General features: G+C 37.1%; 1 protein-coding gene across 8 annotated transcripts in view; it reads right to left on the bottom strand.

Annotated features, from left to right (window-relative positions):
* Positions 1 to 22,942, bottom strand: part of RASAL2 (RAS protein activator like 2) — a 377,113-nt gene that overhangs the window by 8,855 nt on the left and 345,316 nt on the right. For 4 of the 8 annotated variants that reach the window (XM_009438898.5, XM_009438926.4, XM_016933221.4 and 1 more), the window contains 9 exons: positions 20,705 to 20,849; positions 19,768 to 20,004; positions 17,769 to 17,970; positions 15,518 to 15,717; positions 13,874 to 14,735; positions 7,996 to 8,130; positions 6,260 to 6,462; positions 4,962 to 5,049; positions 1,665 to 1,695 (listed from right to left, as the gene is read on the bottom strand). In XM_009438898.5, the coding sequence (XP_009437173.2) occupies positions 1,665 to 1,695; positions 4,962 to 5,049; positions 6,260 to 6,462; positions 7,996 to 8,130; positions 13,874 to 14,735; positions 15,518 to 15,717; positions 17,769 to 17,970; positions 19,768 to 20,004; positions 20,705 to 20,849 (2,103 nt within the window). The remainder of the gene's footprint in view (positions 1 to 1,664; positions 1,696 to 4,961; positions 5,050 to 6,259; positions 6,463 to 7,995; positions 8,131 to 13,873; positions 14,736 to 15,517; positions 15,718 to 17,768; positions 17,971 to 19,767; positions 20,005 to 20,704; positions 20,850 to 22,942) is intronic. The other 4 variants (XM_003949647.6, XM_001154057.6, XM_016933217.4 and 1 more) reach the window with 3 other exon arrangements.

The raw sequence follows: 22,942 nt of genomic DNA on the forward strand, positions 1-22,942 counted from the left end.
AGCTCAAAGTTACTCCAGGAGGGCTGCCCAATACGGAGATTGCTTTCATTTTACTTTTGAGTATCTGAAAAAAAATGCTTTAGAAACAATATTTGGAAACCAAGCATTGGTGAATACACACACACAAAAACCAAGGGGGAAGAAAAGAGGAAAAAAAATAGGCAGTCTAACTAAAGGAAAGTAGGACTATCTAAAATTTTTTTAATAAAATCATTTTATCAAAACATTATCAGTCTCCTAAGGATTAGGTTAGAAGAGATACCCTAATCTTAGCTTCGGCAGCTCAGTAAATCATTCTAGAACCTTTCTAACATGAAATCTATAGTTTTCAGAAAACAATGCAGGAAACAGTCTTTACCTATGCCTGTAAAATTAAAAAGAAAATAATACATAGGGAATACCTCCAAAGCCAAAAGGAGCTTTACTACCTTAGGGGTTTTTAAAATTGACCCTGAGAAAAGCATGGTAAAGTTTAGTCATGGTAAAGTTCAGAGAGGAAGTAGCAGGGCTCAGGGCTGGTGCTGCTCCTTGCTATTAAAACAGCAGCTACCCAGGGCTGTCATGTAGTGCTACACTTTGGGACACATGCTACTGGGAGCATGCAGAGTGAAGACCACGGCCCTGGGGGAAAAATCTAGGTAAAATCACATACCACCATGGCATCAAGTAATACTTCCTTTTTACTCTCCTGCTTTCTGGGGGCAGGAGGGTAGGATCCGTAAGGCAGCAGTGCTGGTGGTCACAGTTTCAAAAGTATATTAAAAAAAAGAAACAACAACAAACTAGCTCTTGCTTGTCATTATCATTTAAAAAAAAAATCCTTCTTTCCCTGATGGAGAACTCATGTGGTAAGATATACAAAATCAGCATTATTAATGACCCATGCATCTGGTATAAAATGCTTTTTATTTTAGGAAAGTAATTCATTTTAAGGATAGACAAAACTAAAGGAAAGAGCTGCAAGGCTTTTAAAAAATAATTATTATTAAAAAAATTTTAACCAATGAAGTTTACTGGGATAACAAATATAGATCTTTGAAAAGCCAATAGGTAAGAACTGGCCAGTGAATACTAGAAAACAAGAGATAAGAGCTAAATATGATATTCCCCCCTCCCTACTCGCATTATTAGGAATGATCTCTAAACTGAGTAACTGATAATTTCTTGAATGATTAAAGAAAAGATATTTCAGAACTGGGATAAATTATAAGGCCTCATAAGGAAATTAGGATTCTCCAGGTTCATCCAAAAATAAATAATTCATAAAAAATTTGATTTTTAAAGGGTCAAAAAGCCTAAGAATGACTGTAATTACTTACTGCCTAAAAAGGTAACAACTGAAGACAAACAGCCCCCCTACTAAACAGCTGAAAGTTTCCACATAAAGAAACTCCCTTTGTATTTCCCCCTATTGCCAACCTCTCAAAATAAAACAAAAAAGTTAAAAAAAATCAAATAGAGACTTATGAAAGTCAAGTTCAGTTGGCAAAAGATGCTCGGACATTTCCATTCTGCCTGGATTGTAAGGGAAAGCAATCTAGTCCACACCTGACAGGAAGGATTCCCATGTGGGGAGTGGCAGGAGCTGGAATGTGTAGGAGGCCAGTGCACTGGGCCAGGGCTGGGAACTGCTCAGCTAGAGAACGGACGCGGGGTTTACTTGCCTGTTTGAATAATCTCATCTCCATTTATGACCTGTAATTTAACACAGCGGAGATATCACTTGCAACAGTAACTAGGCAGCTGCTTTGCTTCTCATAGGAGGAAGCCCTTCTCTGTTCTCCACCTGAGTCACATAGAGAGATCCTGGGAGCCACAGTGTCTCCTCATGCTCAGGGGTGAAAGGTGGCACATTCTCTGGTCTGATATTTAAGAAATGGATCCTTATGATCACCACTAGGATCCCTATGGCCCCTAAGCTACAAGGTCCAGGATAGGTGCTTCTGCCACTCACCAAAGGAGTGCTCATCCTTTTGCAGTTCCTGTTAGAAAGTGGCTGATGCAGGCCTGTGCCTTGTAGCATGAAATGACTCAAGAAGAGGCAGAGGCTGAATTCAGGGACAAGATTTTCCCGGGAGCACAGGGCTGCTGAGAGACATGAAAACCAGTTTACTGGGCACCTGGCTGGTAGTGTTTTGGGAAGTGTTGACATAAGAGTCACTTCTCTGGGAAGCTTTCACCCCAAACACGTCTTCATTCTATTAAATGATGCCAGAAGGGCTGCTCTGCTCCATCATTCACTTAAGAGAGAAGATTTATCCTTACAAAAGAAAGGATCTGATACAAAAGTCATTCATTACAAAGAATGCCAAAGGATGTTTAAAGTCATTTGCTATAATAAGATTTTAATGTATCAGTAAGCCAACAGCTGGAATTAAGAAACCTTCCTTTTAAGGACACTATAATTTTTTAAAATTTAACTATAGTGTTTAGGATTTGTGCTATGCATGGTGCAGAGGTTTTCCAAATATAGTTTAGTGGATTCTCCCAACTATTCTTTAGTGATCCACAGTGGGTATCTGGTAGAATAATTTATTATATAGTAATATTTGTGTTTGGGTAGGTAATTTATTATATTTAACCAATCCCAGTATGATTTCATTCATTAGTTGAGAGTGTGGTCCTTGCTGTTGAGTGGTCAGTGGAAGGAGCTGGATATTCATTTATGAAAGGTGCCTGGATTCTACCAAAATAGTCCAGAGAACCAAACCATTTCAAAACCACTGTCTTGAAGTATGGACTCAAAACATTAACTAGCTTAGCAGACCACCAGTCTGACAGTGACTGACGGTTTGAGGATAGCATTTCTCCCATTCCTACACATGACACCCTCCTGGTTAACTGAGAGAAAGTCCTTACTTTCCAGAGCATTTGAGCCCTAATAAATCAGATTCCCTCCCTGGCTTTTACCTCCTATGCCTAGCAGGTGACTTCTGCTTTATACCCAGTCACCTAGCCCTAATATAAAATTAGGGGGTGGGGTAGAAATCTTCAGGAGCTAATCATGAGGCTGTCCTGTCAGCCTGTGTACAGAACCACAACTGTGGCACACCCAAGCTCCCTCTGCTTAAGACTATTACATTTTTTTTCAAGACAGGGTCTCACTTTGTCGCTCAGGCTGTAGTGCACTGGCGCAAATATGGCTCACCACAGACTTGACCTCCTGGGCTCAAGCTATCCTCCCACCTCAGCCCCCCAAGCAGCTGGGACTACAGGCATGAACCACCATGTCTGACTAATTTTTGCATTTTTTGTAGAGGTGGGTCTCACCATGTTACCCAGGCTGGTCTTGAAATCCTGAGCTCAAGCAATCCGCCTGCCTCAGCCTCCCAAAGTGCTGGGATTACAGGCATCAGCCACCTTGCCTGGCCAAGACTGATACTTTTAAACCAGCTGAAATTATTTAAAAAGTCTGTTTTATCTCTTAGTACTAACATCTCTCCTTGTGTGGTTATTAATAGAACTCTTCTTGCTTTATATTGTTATATTGAAATTTCCAAAGTGAAAACCTACTAACATTAGTTTTCCTGACTCAATTGCCTTATTTATCCAGGCTGTTTTTCTTAAGTCTCTGGGATGATTTTTTATAGCGTGAATAGTGAGATGGCCTAGTCTCCACTACCCTTACCTCACCTACCCTGGGGGCATCTAGAAAGATTTCTTTCAAAGGACCAAGTAAGATAATTACTACAGACCTTTCTTCTGATTCTCCGCATGTCTAAGTATCCAGAAACTATAGAGTTCAAGAATCCAAAATATTTTAAGGAGCAGTGCTGATTGCATCCTCACAACTCTCACCTGACTTCCAAGTCTAGTGTGTTTAAAGGAGTGTGAGGCCCATGAAGCATTCTTTCCACGACCGTGCTTTCAGCCTCACTCTCAATTTTGTTGAAAAATAAACCCATTCCACATGGACTCTGTAAGGAAACTAGACTGTTAAGTACATGTTTAAGAATACCGGGGGCTCTAAAATATGTTGATTACTAGCTGATACCTAGAGAAGGGAGAAGGCTATCTATGCATAAAATCCTTGCTCTCATTTTTTATTTCACAGCTTAGGGATATGATATGGCATTTAAGGTTGAAAAGTGCAAACCTGGATCGGCTATCTTCAGGGAAGCAACACATTCAGTGGCTAGATCAGCCACTATCAAAACTATAAAAACTGTAACTGCTTTTTGTTATTTGTTTCACCCTAAGAAATACAACCATATTTTGCAATGATAAAATAAAAAGGAGTTAGAAACACTTCTTGCCTCCTGGATTTTGCTCTAATCATTGACATGTCCCTATGAGGTGCTCTTGGCAGCCTTTACGTCATTGGTGTCACAGGTGTGAGCTACAGTGAGCAGAAGCCTAGGTTCTGATTTCAACAACCTTTTCTTTTTTTAAAGTTTTATCAAAAGATGCTAAGCACAGCACCAACAAAGAAGAGCAGCCAAGCACATTCCAAGCAGCAATGCCAAACCCTAAACCAAAAGAACAACAAGGAAAGGTACCTTTTTACAACCTTGTCTTTCCCTGGCATTTCCATTACTGTCTGGGGCAAAAGGTTGATGGCAGTGGACGTGACTGACAAGACCATGAACAGCACAGCCAAGCAATGGTCAGTGGAGGTCACAAGCCAGGCACATGCAGTGCACTTTTCACAATTACGCCCTTAGAAAATGCCCTCCTTTCCATAGGGAAAGAAGCAAACCCCATCATGCACTAGGTTGGGATTTGTCAAGCAACTGCACTAAACACGCTAATACTTTGCTGAGTAAACAGACTTCTCACCAGTGAAAGAAAGGAAAATAATGGAGGTCACATAGACACTCATTTAATCTTCAAAATGTAACGTCCAGAACTTTTCAATGACACATTTTTGGGTACCTGCCTTGGCATTTGCAAGGGTGTGAAGTCAGGAAATAATCATTACTATAAACAAGTGCCTTCTATTAGATTCAAAGCCTGCTTACCTGTGCATCAATTATTTTCTGCTTTGCGTCAATAACTGCTTGCATCTCAGCATGATCCTTCTTCAGTTCCTCTTCCACAGCCATTAGCCTAGAATGTGGCAGGAAGGAAATATCAACATCTTCAAAGAAAGGGCTAGCTAGTGTAGAGAACAGGAAAACTCAATATCCTCTGCCCTTCTTAATAAGACACCTGCAACCATCTTTTCTTTCTTCTCTACTACCTTGGAATAAGACATCTAAGGTTGATTTTTCTCCTTGTGCCTGGATCCCACACATTTTCATCTCCTTTGGAATAGTAACCCCATAATCATTTCCTCCCTCTTCTCTCTCAGATTCCTTCCTGAGCACAACTTATTTCATCTTAAAATATCAAATCAACCAACAAAAAACAAACAACCCTCTCTTAATCTCAAGTTACCCTAAACCTGGCCCACTTTCTCTTCCCTTGCACAGCTAAGTTTCCTCAATGAGTACTCTATACCTAGTATGTTTAGCTTGTTTTCTGTCCGCCATTCACATCTTAACTCATTGATGTTTAATTCTGCCAGTCTACCCAAACACCTCTCAGTAAGACTGTCAATTACCTCCACACTATTAAAACAACAAACAGTTCTGTTTACTTGACCTGTCCATAGCATTTTACAAATATTGAGGCACAGAGGTTATGAGCATGGAATCTGGAGTCCGGGATTCAAATCCTGGTGCATCACTATGTGACTTTGGGCAAGTGACTTAATGAATTTGTTGCCTGTTTATTTGTAAAATGAGAATAATAATACGTAGGTGGAGGCTGTGATAAAGATTAAACAAACTATTATGTGTAAAGTGCTTAGAAAGGTGTGTGTCCCATGTCGAGTGCTATACAAGTGTTTGGTAAAACTGACCCTCCCTTTTTCTCCCTTGGCATCTGCAGCACTCTCAAAAGAGGTCCTCTGGCCCTAAAGATATTCCATAAAATTCCTTTCCATGTTTCTGGACTCATTTTGAAAGATTAATTTAGTCTTGGGCATTGGATATTTACATTTTTAAAACCGAGTTCTCCTCTAAGATTTCTCAAGTAAACCACCAAGTTTTAATTTTTTCTAATTGTTATGGTTAAAGAAAAACAGATTATCTTCATAGGAAGTGCCCAAGGTCTCATATTTAGGATATTTTAAGAGAACAGTCAATTATCACATTTGTACTCAGTACCACAAGGATAAAAATGGCTTTTGCTGCCATTCCTTCAGGGTTCTGTGGATCATCTCAATTCTTTGTCTTGCTAACTAGCCCACATCTGCTGCCAGGTGATGTCTAACCTGCTGATGATGCTTTTCATCTGGCTATCTTTTTCTTCCTGCTGTCTTCGGAGCCGCTCCTCACTGTCCTCCAGTCGGGCCTTGTATTCCAGCAGCAGCTTCTGCATCTGCTGCTCCTGCACCAGCAAGCGGCGTTCATATTCCTCCAGTCGCCGGCTGGAAACTCTCAGGCGCTCCTTCAGTTTAGTAATTTCTTGTTCATACTAGGGCAGAGGAGGCAAGGAGACAAAAACTAGAGTCACATTGCTTTTAGAAATCAGTGATTTACTTTTCTTTCTCTGTCTTTCTTTTTTTCTTTTTCTTTTTTCTTTTTTTTTTTTTAACAAAAGAAACCCTAAGCAGTGTAGCTAGATGCTGGCTGTGCTGTCATTCCCTATACTGTTCTTAATATTCTTTATAATTATCAACTGGCACAAATGTTAATGGAGCATTGCCTTCCTTACTAAAATTACATTTTAAATCTTAACTTGGCATTCCAAATTCTACATATATATGTATCTCTCTCTACACTAGGCTACCACTGCTATAAGCCACATCCAATCTGTGATGGTATCAAATGAAAGGGGGAAAAAAAAAACCAGATGAAGTACTTAGAAGTCTGACAAATCACTTAAAATAAGCCAAAAGTCAGTTGTCTATAAGAGAAAAAAGATTCTGTGTCATCATCTGCACTGTAGGATCTCTGATGTGTCTTAGCTCATCAGACTGCCATTCCTTTGTTCTACTAGAATCAGCCCTATAGAGAACAAGCAACATTTCTATAATGTTAAGCCCATAAATCAATAAGACTTTCATGGCAGAGGTTATTGCTGCTTTTTCCCCAACTATAAAAGTGTAAAGTATTCCAGTCACAAGCACTAAACAAAGGCCTACATGTTCTCTAGGGCCAATTAATATTGCTTCTTTGCCCATTTTCGTAATATGACTCACCTGCCCAATTTTGTACTGCTTGCTGGAACATACATGTTTGTGTTCTAAGGAGCTTTACATAAATTCAGTGACTCAATTAGTTACATGGCCCTTTCCTGTACTGTAGTTGCTGTGGCTGGGGTTTGAGTACACTGGAATATCATGCTGATAAAAAGAAGCTAATTGTCTGGTTGTCAATTAAATAATATAATGCTATATACGATGACAAGGTTCTTGTTTGATAACCCTTTTACCCCTTGTCAACTTTTCCTTAAAAAACAAAAAAACAAAATCTAAACAATAGATAATATCCTTTTAATAATCATTTATAGAGCTATACATTCTTTATCCAGAAAAGGCAAAAAAACAAAAAAAAAAAAAAACAAAAAAACAACAACTAAAACCAAAACCTAATTGTTACCAAGATAAACAAAAAGTCTTGCCCTAGGGTAATTTTGTCCTTGGGTGAAGACCAACAAGTTTATGGAAACACAGAAACGTGAAATATTTACCTAAAATGACTAGAAATGAATAGTAGAGTGTCCTCTAGATTAAGGCATCTACATTAAAAAAAATAGTAGCTAACTGCCACCCCCTAGCAAGATGAACATTTTCCATGTATATTCACACACACACACACACACACACACACACACACACACACACACACACCACTGACCTATTTTACATAGATATGTATAGGATGATTAACATAAGGGGTAGAGGTGAAGATGGGGGTGGGATGAGTTTATGTTCTTAGCTAGATAACCTTTTTAGTGGCCTGTCATTTTGGGATCAGAAAGTTGATGAAGCAGACTAGGTTCTACCTTCTCAGCATGCTTGGCTTCATCTAGATTTTGCTCAGTTTCTTCCACATCCTCTTCATACTGCCCATTGTTCAGAACCCAGGCTGCTGTCCTCTCTACTGGGGACATTGTGGCAGAGTCCACAGGTGACTGAACCTGCATCAGAAACAGTTATTAGCATTTCCCCTAACAGCTCACCCGTGTGCTATGTTTCACAAACAGCTATTCTTGGAAGACATTAACTGTGATCTCTCAGTTTTCTAATAAATGCTCTTAGCTTTAAGTATTATTTTACTAATGCCAAGGCTAGGGGTGGGGAAAGAGAATATACATTTGTATAAGTGCAAACTATTCTGAATAGAAAGTTGTATATATCATATCCAAGAGGCATCCTTATTCTCCCTCTAAAGAAAGTCAAAACCTTAAAATTGTTAATTTGCCCAGTGGTCCAAATACTGGTAGGTAACAAATTGCCTGCTGAAATTAATAAACGACCTCTGCCATAAAAGTCTTTTATGCCATAAAAGTCTATTTGATGATTAAATAAGAGAAAGAAAGCATAACCTGATGGTCAAAACATCTGTTTAGCCCAGACACAATCAGAAACCAAAAAACTGATTAGTGCTAAACAAACTCACAAAGTGCCCATTTATATATCAGAATGGCAAATACTAGGTTGGTGCAAAAGTAATTGTGGGTTAAATGGCAAAACCTGCAATTACTTTTGCACCAGTCTATTTAGTTTTCATATTATTGATTTAGAGAAAAAGAAGGACAAGTGATGCTGGTTATCTTTACAGAACACTGACTTCATGATGGATTAAGATCACTCAAGGGTCCTTATACTGGAAAATTTCTTGAATACAGGATCAAAATGATGGATACCGGGTAGTCTATTTTCCTAATCTACTGAATAGACATACCAACACTGTCACCACCACCTATCTTGATCATCTCATAGGGAGCTGTGAGGATAAGACAATATATTTGAAAATTCTTTGGAAACTTCAGAGTGCTACAGAGAGGTTAGGTGTCAGTCATTACAATATTTATGTTTCAAAAACTAGCATTAGATATTACAATTTATATTAGGCTATTGAACATTAGTGCTTTCTCCACAAACAATGATGGAAACACACAATTTTTTCCCCCTCTGTCCTGCCTCAGAGAGAGAGAGTAAGCTAAAGAGAGAGTACAAAACTTGGCATGTGAGTTAGCCTTTTATAATTAAATAGAGGGATTTGTATTTTAAGGACCAGAATTCCATAATTTCATAATTGAAGGGCATTTTCTCCCCCATCACAGCCATTACATCTTAAGGATCTTTATACCATTCTGAAATAGAACTCAGTTAAACTCTAAATAAATATTTTAAAAGAAGGGGTATTTTGATGAACTGGAGAGTGAGGAAGACCAGATTAAAAAACTGATTGCAGAGACTAAAAGGCTATCAGAGATGGGTTGGGAGAGACTTTAAAACTTACACATGCAAAAGTAACATAGGGACATTTCTTAAAGGTGTGAAGAAAGATCTGGTTTAGTCGATTTACAGATTATAGTTATATATCAATAAAAATAGCTTCATGCCTGAGGATGGATGTGCATAGTTTATATAAATAGACCCGTACACACTAAGCAATTGTGAATGAACTTCTAGAAATTTCTACTATTTTATTGGTCAAATCTTATTTTCAGCCACTTCCTAATATATCCTAGCACTTTGCTTGGCATACAGTAGGTGGTCAAAATAATAAAAATAAAAGTGACAAAATAGATCAATCCTAACTATTCCTTCTATTAATGATAAAGCCTTCACAAAATTGTAAAAAGGCTAGAAATATAGAATAAATAAAAAATAGTTATTGTGCTAGATTGAAAGGAAACAGAGGTGATTTTTGTTTCATGATTTTTTTTGTTGTAATATGTTCTTCAAATGAAAAAACTATATACTATCTTTTATATATTCTTGGTCTTATAAGCGTTGCTCTTATTTTCCAATTAGTCAATCTAATGGGCATCATAGCATACAGTTCTTTTCAATGATACTGACTAGTTAAATACACAACAGATGCTCAATAAAATATTATTCATTTATTATTCTGGATTATCTTTAGAATTCATTACTAAAATATAATTTATTACTTAGAGAATATTCTATGTTTTTCCCCTAATCCTTTGGAAGGGCACCAAAGGCTTCTTTTCAATGATTGTTCCATCTCCTTATAAGCTTGATAAATAGCAAAAAATATCTCTAGTTTATAGTCCAAAAAATTGAGGGAGGAGGTTAGTAAGTGGTTCAGATTCCATCTTGCTTAGGAATAGCCTTAGAAAGAGAATTTATATCCACTGACTTTCAACATGATCATCAAAGATAATGAAAAAGACAAAAAGAAAAAGGAGCAGGAATTCCCATTAGGAATATCTTCCCTTTGAGATAAAGCTGTATAGGGTTTCCCTGGAAAAACAGTAACGCTTTAGGGCAAAAGAGCCTGATGCAGCAGTTTCACTGATACTACAATTAATCATAGCCTGGCTATGCTGAGGCCAGTTCCTCGTTCCTTGCTAGTATTTACTAGATATAAACAAGACCAATTGGTTTCAGCTTCATAGTGTGAAATAGTCGGATTCCCATAAATGAATAACCCTTCTGCTATCAACACCAAAGAAAGGGCCGAATAAATTAATCCACAAACTTTGGGAGTTCTTGAAGAGGTTGGTTAAGAGACAGTTCAACAAATCTAAATGTGAAAACTGCAGCATCATATTAACAGGCTTGTCAATTATCTATTTTAAAAGGTCTCTTCAAATTCAAATTTCTAAGATTAGAGTACATGATAAATCTGAACAACTCATGTATATAAAGTCTACTGTTTGTACGAAGTAGATGATACATGAAAAACAAAATAGAGAGGAAAATAAGAAAAAAGCAATATAAACAGAGGCTGAAATGGGTTAAAAAATTAAGAGAGTTTCTTGAAAAAAAATTTATCTGTGAATTTTTTCACCAGGATTTTATTTCCTTCCTACTCATTAGACGTAGAAGACTGAAGCCAGTTACTCTGCAGACAATGGCCACTACTTTGTGCTAAGATATAAATGGAATTTGCATGGGACAAAGCTACTGATAATTACAGCCGCCTACAGAACAATCTCCACAAAGAAATCCTCTAGTTTCTGGGAGAGAATTCCCCAACACAATTTGCAATTAAAATATGTAAAGGAATTTGCCTTAAAAATGTGCTGATTATATAGAACTTCAGAGGCTTCATGGGAGTGAGATGAACAAAGCAAGCAAGAAACAGATAAGAAATAAAAAACTAGGCCAGGCACGGTGGCTCACTCCTGTAATCAAAGCACTTTGGGAGGCCGAGGCAGGTGGATCACTTGAGGTCAGGAGTCCAAGACCAACCTGGCCAACATGATGAAACCCCACCTCTACTAAAAATACAAAAATTAGCCAGGCGTGGTGGTGGGCATCTGTAATCCCAGCTACTCAGGAGGCTGAGACAGGAGAACTGCTTGAACCTGGGAGGCGGAAGTTACAGTGAGCCGAGATCGTGCCACTGCACTCCAGCCTAGGCGACAGAGCAAGACTCTGTTTCAAAAAAATAAAAATAAAAATAAAAAACTAACAATGTAAGTTCAAAACAATGAACCAAAAGCCAGTGTAGGAAAAAAAAAAGAAACTTGAGCAATCAAAATACGGTGATTTATGCTTCAACTGATAGGACAGTGGCAGTACCAGCAAAAGTATAAACAAAGATTAATATTCAAAGCTGTACCTGGACATCTCACTGTGCCTGTACCCCACTTCATGCCAAAAAATATATTTGGTGACTCATTAATGGCTGTGACACAAAAACTAATTTTTATATTGGTTGTTTGGAGACTGTATGCATTTCCTACCTCCCATCCATCCAGGCAGCCCTCTAATCATAACCCACAGAAACATGTATTATGTGCTTATGCGATAGGTATTATATTTTCCTAAAGAAAAAATGTTATAAATGACAACTGGTTCCAGATGAGCACAAAAAAGGCTATTTAATTTATAATATTAATAAACAACCAGCCTGAGTCATAGGCCCTCATGGAGTCACAGAGGACTCCATGATACAGAAGGAAAGGGTAAGCAAAAGAAAAAAAAAAGAATCTTTATTTTCCTTTTCTGTACAGGGCTGGGCCTAAGTACACTTTTGAAAAGCAGGTGGAGGACACTTTCCCTGTCCTGTCCCTCTCTGCCAGATCTCATGCTCTTCGCTAATCCTATTTTATCTTCAGTGCCCTTGTGCTGCCCTAAGTCCCTGAGTAGATATTTGCTTCTACACAGTATTCTGATTTCTAAAATTATGTATTTTTTCCTTTCTCCTCCCAATAAACATCTTAATTCTCTGAAAGTAGTTGATCTCAACTAGAGTCTAGCACAAAAGTGATGTGAGGAAACTACTTCACAATAAGGTAGGAATGACTGATAGCCTTCTAACACATTTTATGCTTATATACACATACACATTTATATATAAAAATACATATGATACATATAAAAGATATATTTTTCCTTTTCTTCAAATAAAAATGCTTACTAATCAAATGATTTGGTAAAATTTTGGGAAATATAACAAAATAAAAATGAAAAATTTAAGACTGTAGAAAAACTTTATTACTCAGTAAAAAATGACCAACTAGGAGGTTTAGCCCAGGAAGTCTGCTTCCAGAAACAGCTTAAGTTAGTCATGCTTTTCATCCCTTCTTCTATTTCTGTATCCAAGGATTCTATAAATAATCCAATTAAAAAATCAAAGTAGGTGCAAGGGGCTCTGATCATAGCAGACTGGAGGCAGAGGCAGCCATATAGGTAAGTGCCTAAACTGTAAAAATGCAAATATATAACAGATACAAACTAGGATTTTATTGCAGTCTCCCTGCCCAGTTATTTTGCTGCATAAAAGGATTTGTCATAGAACTCTTTTAATCTCAAGTTTTTTAGTACTATCATTAGGTTTCAAAAAAAATTCAACTAATACAATGCTTTTTTAGGAGAAAAATCTTTTTAGATGAAAGATATATAAAGATATATATTATATATATGAAAAATTATATGAATGTGTATATTATAATTTAACAGTAGTTTGTTTCAAAGGGAAAAATATGTATTGATGCTTCAAAATGTAATATTTAAGGAAGAAATGATTAGTTTCTTGGCAAAGCTTTTTATTTGTCAAGAAAAAAATTAGAAAATCTTATATTAAGATTGGATGTGATGTTAGCTGGGCGTGTCCATGTAAATAGAAATGTAAGGGATTTGCAGATGTTTAGAATACTTCCTTTTCCACCTGTGCTTCTATCTTTTTACTCTCTCCTTTACCTTGACTCTACAGGTGTTCAAGTGTTTATTTTTCTAGCTATTTCCAGGAAAAGCCACATGGGACTTTGTATTTCCAGAAGGAGTTGAGGGATGGAATGGAGAGCAGTCATATTAAACTCTTGGCTCAGAATGCAAACCTTTATTCTGGAAGCTTAAGAAAAAAAATTAAGAAGGATTAATTTTCAGATTTCCAAAATAATAGCTGGTTTTGCCTACAGATTTTAAGTATCTAATTATTCATTCAACATCATAGATTTGCTCTAAGTGCAAACTGAGGTAGTAGCTCTGCTGCTTGAAGAGAAGGAAGGGGGCCCGTGCGTGTTTGTTAGACTCTTAAGGGTAATGAGTCAAACTACATTCTGTAGTCACACCTGGGCAGAAGCCTCCCAAATTTTTCCTTTCCTCTTTCCATTTAAAGGTTGCTTTTAAGAGGAAATCTTGTTAACAATAGGATTTCCCAATGATTTATGTATAAAGAACCAAGGAAACAGATGGACCAAGTAGCAGCCAGGCCCCTTCAGCACTCACACCTACCTGCTGTGTCTGTTGTCTCTGGATTGCTCTAACTTTGGGAACAGGGCTCTCTCTGGAGGAAGAGGACTGCTGCCGGGACCGGCTCCCATTCTGCACAGGTTCGGCCACCAGGGCTGCGGACGCCACTGACATGCTCCCGGTGCTACGTAAAGAAGCACTGTGTGGCAGGGATGGTGGGGCTTTGGCTCGGGCACCTAACCCACCCTGGTCCACTTTTCGGATCTGGGCCTGCCCAGTACTATTTTGTCGTGGCAAAGCAAGAGGTATGTGTCTATCTGGCACCGTGTGCCGCCTGGAGAAGTCCTCACTCTGAGTGCTACGTTTAGTGAAATCTTCCATGCTGCTATTGCTGGGTCCACTGAGCTTGAAGTCTTCACTGTTACTTTGGCTTCTGGAACTGGCAGTGCTTAGGTTCTCCAAACTGGAATCTATAGAGGCCTTTGGCATTGCTGGAATTGGGTTATTGAGGTGATAGACAGGGTTCTGGAATGACAAGGGCTGAAGGCCACCTGGCTGGTTCAAGGCTGGGTGCAGGGGCCTTCTCACTTGGGGTGCACTTTGGGGAGTGCTCTGGGTTTCCCGCAGCTGTTTGATGCTGGCCACCTGTGTTATGGAAAGCTGGCTTCCGGTCAAGCGTATAGGCACATCGAGCATGACAGATGCATGCTCCACTTGAGCAGCATGAGTGTCCTGGAGGTCCATGAGGGAGACGCTCCGACCATTAGGAAGGCTACTTTCCCTTTCATCCTTTTCAGAATAAGTCATGCTCTGAGAGGAGGCTTGCTGAACCAGCAATAATGTTTTCCCTCTGAAGTAGCTGTCTGTGTTGTCCTGGCTTGGAGATTTTAGTTTATGCAAATCACTGTGGAAAAGGAAAGGACACTTAATTTCTCTTGAGACAACTTCAACATGGCTAAGATGCCTCAATTCAGGCATATGAACTCCTCTGAAGGTTCTTATGTGGATACGTACATTTCTTTGGAAACTCAGATTTTATCTAATTAGGGAATTATTACAATTCTTAGAATAAAATCCAGCATTTTTACTTTTCCCCCAAAGGTAGAGAATAACACTGTAGATACCAACCCATCACTGTCTTCAGTTTTAACCAGGATTCCAATAATTTCCTAGTTAGGTTTTAAACCTTCCCCAAATATTCCAATTCATACTTACTTGTCTAAACCTTCAAGAGAAGAAGTTCTAAGCACACAACTGAAAGGTCCCTGCAAAAGGCACAAGTCTTGCCAATCCCTAAAACAGTCTAAGCATCGACATTGTATCTACCTGTCCAGTTGACACAGCCAGCTATAAAATGGTTTTAACCGAGGTTCTCCAAATTTTGAATGCTATAACGTACAGAAACATGAATTTCATAAAGCCTTTAGTCTTCCACTAAGCAAGACAGAAATTTTTAAAATATGCTCGTGGAATATATTGTAACTCTCTATACTACCATTCTAGAAAATAAGTTATCCCAGATCTTGTGCATTATTATGACAAATAATTGGACTGCTCTCAGGTCAGATGAGTCTTCAGTTGCTCATGATTTTAAACTTGTAAATTCAACAAATAGGTTGAATATACTTCTGCTAAATCTAAACATTATGTTTCTCCGAGATAGTGGTCAAATTCTCTCTTTCATACCTGTCAGTGGGGTCTTCAAATATTTTCTGCAGCCCAGAGGAGAGGCTTCCACTGACATTTGGACTGGAGTTATGTTCAGTGAAGCGTCTCAGTTGCTGTTGTATTGGCGTAGGATTAGTCAATGACTTGGTAATATCAGCAAGAACACGAGGGAGAGGCCCCAATTTTGCCACGGTCGCCTGTAGGAAGGAATTTTCACCCTAATTGGATAATAAGCATTGCGACATCCACCACAGATTGTTTTTGGCACAACGATGGCCATTGATGGAGGGGTGTAGGTTGGAGGGAAGGGTAGGTGTTTGCATATGGGAGTGGCAGGTTCATAATGCATTGTTATGGAGCAGCAGAACCATGGCGTCGAGATGAATGGAGGAGGCGAAACAAGGTGCGGCAGACATCGAGGAAAGAAAGGAAATCGAAATCAGGATTATGCAAATAAAAATTAAAAGACATGCTCAAAACTACCAAACTAATGCCATTCCAACTAAAATAGGCATGCGAAGCAAACTAAATCTTTGGGAGGCTAGTAGATCAAGGTGGGGGAGGGTGGAGGAAGAACCAAATTCCTTCTAACCAAAAGAACTTCAAGATCAGAGGATCAACTAGTATGATAAACTTTCAAAGAAAAGGGATCATGTGAGAAAAGAAATGCATGCCAACATATAAGAAGGTGCTCATTCAGGAATCCAGAGTACTGCAAGGCACACAGATGATACTGCCATCCACTATCCCAGTCAATCTTGGGAACCCTGACCCACTGCCAACTGAGTTTCCATCAGTAAGACAATTTTTATTGTTAATTTAACAGCAAAATCAGGTAAACTTCCTCTATGAGATATGTCTAGATGTATTCCTGGTTCCCAGGACCAAACACAGATTAAAAAGGAGAAAGTGTGTTTACACAGCAAAGCCCGTTAAAAAGACTTTGATCCTGAATAAACCAGGCCCATTTCACAGGAAAACTGAATCTGCATCCCACTGAGATGCAGTTATTCAACAAAGATGAACTCTTTAATACTTGCTTTATCCATTTCAATCATTTTTTTATTTAGGGAATTCTTATTCTCATGGGGTCTTAGGGGTCCCCTTCAACTGTCAGTCAGTTTGGCATAGCTGCCTTTGGGTCTTTGCCTTCTCAACAATCAACAGACTCTTCTACCCTACTCAAACAGGTATAGATGCCACCAAGGCCTTTACTTGCTCAATAATGTTGGGCTACGATTCACATGAAAAGGGTTTATCTTTGGCATAGCTGCAACTTAAAAATCTAGCTAGCATTTCTAAAAGTGAAGAAAAGGTCCTCGAGAATAAGGAACAGTTTATTGTTTTACAAATATTTTAAGCACTGGAGGACACATTACCACTTATGTTTCCTCAGCAAAGTGGTCTTTGTTAATAGGTTTTATTCCCCTTCAAATTTTACTGATATAGCATTTTTATTGATAGGAAAATAGAGGAAAATAAGTAGATCATTATCATAGAAAAATGACTGTCTTTTGAAGTTATTCTAACATACCACCACACATATTTATAAAGTGCCTGTAGCAAACAAAAACATCAATAAATAATTATTGTAATAAGCCTAGCCAACGTCTATTAGACTATTTTTTACTACCAAATCTATTCCTTTTTGTTAAATTCCAGAAGGAAGAAAATTATTGGCATGGTGTATATTTACTTATTAATACGGTATATAATAAAATTCTTAGCAAACGATTAAAAATAATTGCTTTCTGTATTCTTAATTCACATCTGTAAAGAAAGAAAACAATGACTGTTAGCACTAATAATTATATGAAACTCTATGACTTGTATAGTAAAAAAATTTGTTTCATGGGTAGTTACTTAAAACATGATAAACCTAGTATTTTCTTAGCTAAATCTATAGTTTTATTAGAAATTACTATATGAGGTTTCATCTTATCCTATTAGACATGCATAAGGCTGTATATACCAATATATTAGTTTCTAGTCAAGTTTTCAGATATGCACTCTGTATATATAAATTTAGAGAAATATACTCCATTAATTCAGATAATTATTAAAAACATATATTAATAATGTCATGGTTTTCTAGAGTTTCATGGTTGTCGATCTCATATTTTACTCAGAAATGATGACCATTTACTCTCAGATTTCTAGGGTAAACAGTTGCTTTCAATTAGCAGAAAGAGTGAGTGCTATCACTCTATAGTTACTTTCCAGAATTCAGGTACATTAAAGTTCTCTATCTTCCACCAACCTACTTTACCTTATCAAGTTGGGAAACTACTTCCCACAGTAAGGAATGCAAAACTGAAAGCTCTCGGCCCAGATCAATGTAACCATCAAAGCCTGGGGTGTTTGAGATGGTGTCTGGATTAGAGATCTCCAAAAGAAAGCGCTTCATTCCACCCCATTCATGTTCTAAAAAATCATTCATGAATGCCATGTATTCCTCTTTGTTACCAAACCTGAAGTAGAGGATGAGAAAATGAGAAAGAACATATTCAAGAGAGATATGATCATTTTGATTTGACATTACACAGAACTATGACTTTTTTTTAATTTTGTGGAGGGAATGACTAATTTTGTTTATTATCTATAAGTGATAAATGTTATAACATACTTTCTTAATATCACTTTAATATTCTAATGCTTTGAGAATAGCTTTCTATTCTCTCTAAAGGGTAAAGCCAAAACTCCTTTTTTTTTTTTTTTAGCTCTGGTATTTAAATTTCTCTGCAATATAGCCCTCACTTACCTACCAAAAGCTCACCAGTACAAACCTTCAATACTGCTAGCTTCTACAAAGTCTCCCAAATATATTACACATTTTTTTCTTCTCCAAGCTTTTGCCCATGCTATTTACTTGCACTAGAGAAAAACTTCTCTCCTTTGCCTATCTAGATTCTAGCTATCTGCAGGGCCTAGTTTAAGTCCATAAAACCTGTTCCAAAATAAAATATAAATATTTTTTAGCTCAAATATGGATAAATATGTATATTTCTGCATTGGCTTATATATAAATTATACAAAATTAAAATAGTACACCTCTAAAAAGCCACCACTTATACTAGAAAACAATCTGTTCACTGAAGTTCCAATTTTTTTCTTCAATACATTGCTAACAGAAACTTGTCTTTAAGCATCAATATTGAGTAAATCTGTGGTCAGTTCTGTAAATGTGAATTCCTTCCCAGCCATTTCTTAAATTTATTTTCTATAAATTATAAAAATATCATAAACTTACTGAAAAAAGTTTGAAACAATGAAAAGTAGAAAGAAAAAAGTGTGGATGTATCATTCAAGCTACCCAAATATATCTGCTGTTTATATTTTAGTACATTTCCTTCCCAACTGTTTTCTCCTAATTTTCTTTTGAAAAATTTTAAACCTACAGAAAAGTTGAAAGAATATACAATGAATACCCATATGCCTTTCATCTACAATAACCAACTGTTATATTTGCCAAGTTTGCTTTCACACCCTCTCTTTCTAGACAGATTTTTTTTTTTTTCTTTCTGGAACCATTTTAAACTAAGTTGCAGACATCACCTCTAAATAGTTTAGCGTCCATTTCTTCAGAATAAGGAATATCTCTTACATAAACCAATGCTATTATCACACTAAAACTTTTAAAAACATTATTCATGAATTATCTTATCTATAGTCTATATTTAAATTCCACCCATTGCCCCCAAAAGGACATATATATGTATTTTTCCAACTTAAGATCCAAATAAGTTTCAAGTATTGCATTTAATCTCTTTTAATCTAGAACAGCCCCCCTCCATCTTTTGCATTTTTCATAAAATTGTCTTTTTTGAAGTGGCCAGGATAATTGTCTTAGACATTGTAACCGCAGAATTTGTCTTTTCTTCCCAACTTTTTTTATATTTAGATTTTTGTGTTTTCATATTGCTGGGATAACAGTATACATACCACTTTTTATTCTGCCCTTTTTTTCCCACTAAAGTATTTTTATCAGCACTTTTAATACAATTTTATCTTCATGCTCTATATTATTAGATAGTTTTTGTAAACAGTTTGTAGTGCCTGCAAATATTCCATTGAATGCATGTATCATAGGTTACTTAACCATTCCTCTATGAAGTGATTAAGTTGTTTCCAGTTTTTTGCTATATTTATTAATACCACAGTGAAAATCTGGTAACATGAGTGATGAGGCTCCCAACCCTCATCCAAATTTTAGGCCTCAAGTATTTTTTAAACTGTGTTTTTAAAGTGGTTACAACAGTATCACCTACTTGGCAAAGTTGGCCAGGTTCTGAATGACCTTGGCAATAAGAGTTAGAGTCCGAGATGTGCGGTCATCAGGATACTCCTGCATAAGGTTGAAAAGACTGGGAGACATAATGGCTGGACACAGAAAACGGAGAAATAATGAGGCACTGATGAGCCTCTCGCTGATGTCTTGCTTGCCACGGTTCAGGCACTGCTGCTTCCATGATGCAAACACTTCTTTCAACTCACGAGGGAAAACACTAGGGAAGGAAAGAAGAACCAAAACCTCTAAACACAGAAGTACCAGTACAAGCACAAGTGATTCCACCCTGACCCAATATACTTTTGCTTAAGAGTCAGGCTGTGAGGAGGACCTAGTAGAAATTCCGGGATGAGGTTTTACCTGATTCATGGCTGAGAGGCGGTGGAAAATTCACAGAGGCCAGATGGAGACTGGAAACCCAAGGCTACAGAACTCTGGATTAGTTTAAATTTAGTTTTGCAAAGTGGGAAAATGGCATGAGGCTCCTGACTAAACCATCTGGTTTAGTATAACTCACCATAATCTCTCTAAAGACTGTTTATCAAAAATCTTCCAAAATTTCGCCAATTGCTGGAGTTAGAGCAATGATCAAAATTCATGAACACATCTGTTCAACACTAGTAAATATTTTAGAAAGCAAAATAAATACTTTTGATATTAGAGGCTATGGTACTAATATTCTATTAGAGAGACTATATTTATGTAGATAGCCAGTTCAAAAGTACTTCTGCTTACAATGGAGATTTCAATTTTAGACGGGACTGTATTAGGGAAACTTTCAATTTTTCTCCAAGACCCTCCCCTTTGGTTGTAAAATAATTGTTAACATTGTGATGACTTTTACATGAAAAAATGTAAGTTCCACTGTGATGACCTTTACATGAAAAAATGTAAGGCAGAGGATAAGATAAGCTCACCAGTAAGAGTTGATGATCTTGCAGAAAGCCAGCTCACAGCACATTTTCAGGTTGCTCTGATGGTCTATCAGTTCACTAGATGAACATTTGCTGGGATCCACTTCACAGTTCTCATCAGACTCATACAAAGCTTTGATAAACTCCCCTATTTGAAGAGAGAAGATAACGGTATAGCTATAAACAGTGTCTTCCTGAATAGAATAAAAGGACTTATGATTTCTGTCCTAAAACGTATAATGGGGAATTCTTTTCTAGATCTGACAGGGAGGGCACAAAAGATGGCCCATGAAGCCTCATTGCTTTGCAACCCAAGAGTTGCCACATCCTACATATCATGTTTATTTTTCTTATCCTGGAAGTGGAATAACAGCAATCACTAACATCATCATCACAGTATTTATAAAAGTGGTAATGATACTACTCAAAAAATGTATTAAACTAAATATATGTTTAATTAGTACAAACTTGTTATGTTTTAAGGCTCGCTCTACTTAGGTGACTATTATTGTTATCTAGAAGAACAAATGACCCAAGCTTGATTGAATAGTCCAGTGAAGGTTTTAAGTGCTAATGTTGGTGCCAAACACGGATGCAAGTAAGGATCTATCTTCTATGTTTACCTCTTGTAACGGAGACAGTCATTCAACATTGCACAATAATATAGCAGATCTCCTTACATAATCTGTATATGCTTCTCCATATAAATTTAGTTTAGAAGCCGTGTTCATACGGCCTATGCTCTATGAAGATACACCCATTATTCCCTGAAAGAACAAATTCCTACCTTACCTGTTTATCCTCTAGTATACACCATACCTTGTATATCTTCGACTACTTCATATTTCTCATTGTTTGTATTTGTTTCATTTCTAGGATGAATACCTTCAGAGGTTAGGTACTAGGTTTTATTCATGTTCAAATCTTGACTCTTCTGAATAGCTCCCAAAATGTTACAGGTGCTCAATAAATATTTATCAGAGATGGCAGTATGTATTCTTGGTTTTTTATAGGTCTTTATGAAAGAGGAGTGGATCTTTCAAAGATCCTCCTAAATATGTGTTTATTACTTGAGGTTCAGGCTAGTTATAACAGACTTCATGAAAGTGAACAATAATGCCTGCAAAACTAAGTAGCAGCATCAGCAGCAGAAAGAGCATTTCTATCAAAGTGGTTAGTATTTGGATAAATGAAAGCTTTTAAAAATACCCGTGACAGGAGATGAGAAGTGATAATTTTGAGGCAAAATGCTTAGAGAACAGGAAACAATGTGGTATACAGAAAGGAAAGTGGTGCACAGAAAAATTAAAGGCATTGAGGTCAGAGATCTAGGCTCAAATCCTGGATCCATCATTTAACTGACTGTGGGGCCTGGAAAAGTCACTTAATTAGCCTGAGTTTCAGCTGTCTTGTTCGTAAAACAGTGTTAATAGCAACCATCCTGTAGAGTTGTGGTGAGGAACAGACATAATGCATGAAAAGCATCTAATATGGTACCTGGCTCTTAGTAGGCGCACCATACAAAAAGTATTTTAATTTAAAAATCATGCAACTTTTGAATAATTTTTTGTCAGGTGAAATGGCCAAAACTAGTAAAAGACTGTTTTAAAATGTTATCAATTCTCCCAAGATATGTAGTCAATATGTTCTCTATGTCTCCTGTGCTATGTGTTTCCACAATTAAACTTCATTTAAAGAGTACCTAAATTTAAAACTAAGAAATCAATGTCAAATATCCCATGTAAAAACTGGCCAAACTCTACACCTGTATCCTAAATATTCTGTTTAGTGACTTCTTTTAGGTTATATGTATTCAAGGGAAAAAATACTAATATTAATAAAAAACATGAATATTAACCATATTTTTCTTTAATTCTTCAAGAAAAGTGCCAGATAAATAACTCCAGGGCCCAGAAGTAAATTAATTGTCTATAGTACCAGCTTAAAAAGTTTTTGTCCCTGATTATCACATATTTAAAATGCTCCAAAATAGAAAAATAATACTTTAACTGTTGAAACAATAACCAATGTTTGAGCATGCAGAATGTACCATATTGAAAGGAGAGGCTTTTATTGATTTGTAACTAGAAGGTGCTTAATTACCAACACAGATTTAAAAACCCACTTAAGTTTGCCTTCTTGCATTTGAAAAAAAAAACAGAGCCAAAGGGGGTGCTTGTTATGTTGTTTACATGTTAAGTTTGTGCCCAGAATGTTCTATGATGTATTTTCTATGTAAAT

Source organism: Pan troglodytes, chromosome 1, assembly GCF_028858775.2.
Source record: "Pan troglodytes isolate AG18354 chromosome 1, NHGRI_mPanTro3-v2.0_pri, whole genome shotgun sequence".
Lineage (NCBI taxonomy): Eukaryota > Metazoa > Chordata > Mammalia > Primates > Hominidae > Pan > Pan troglodytes.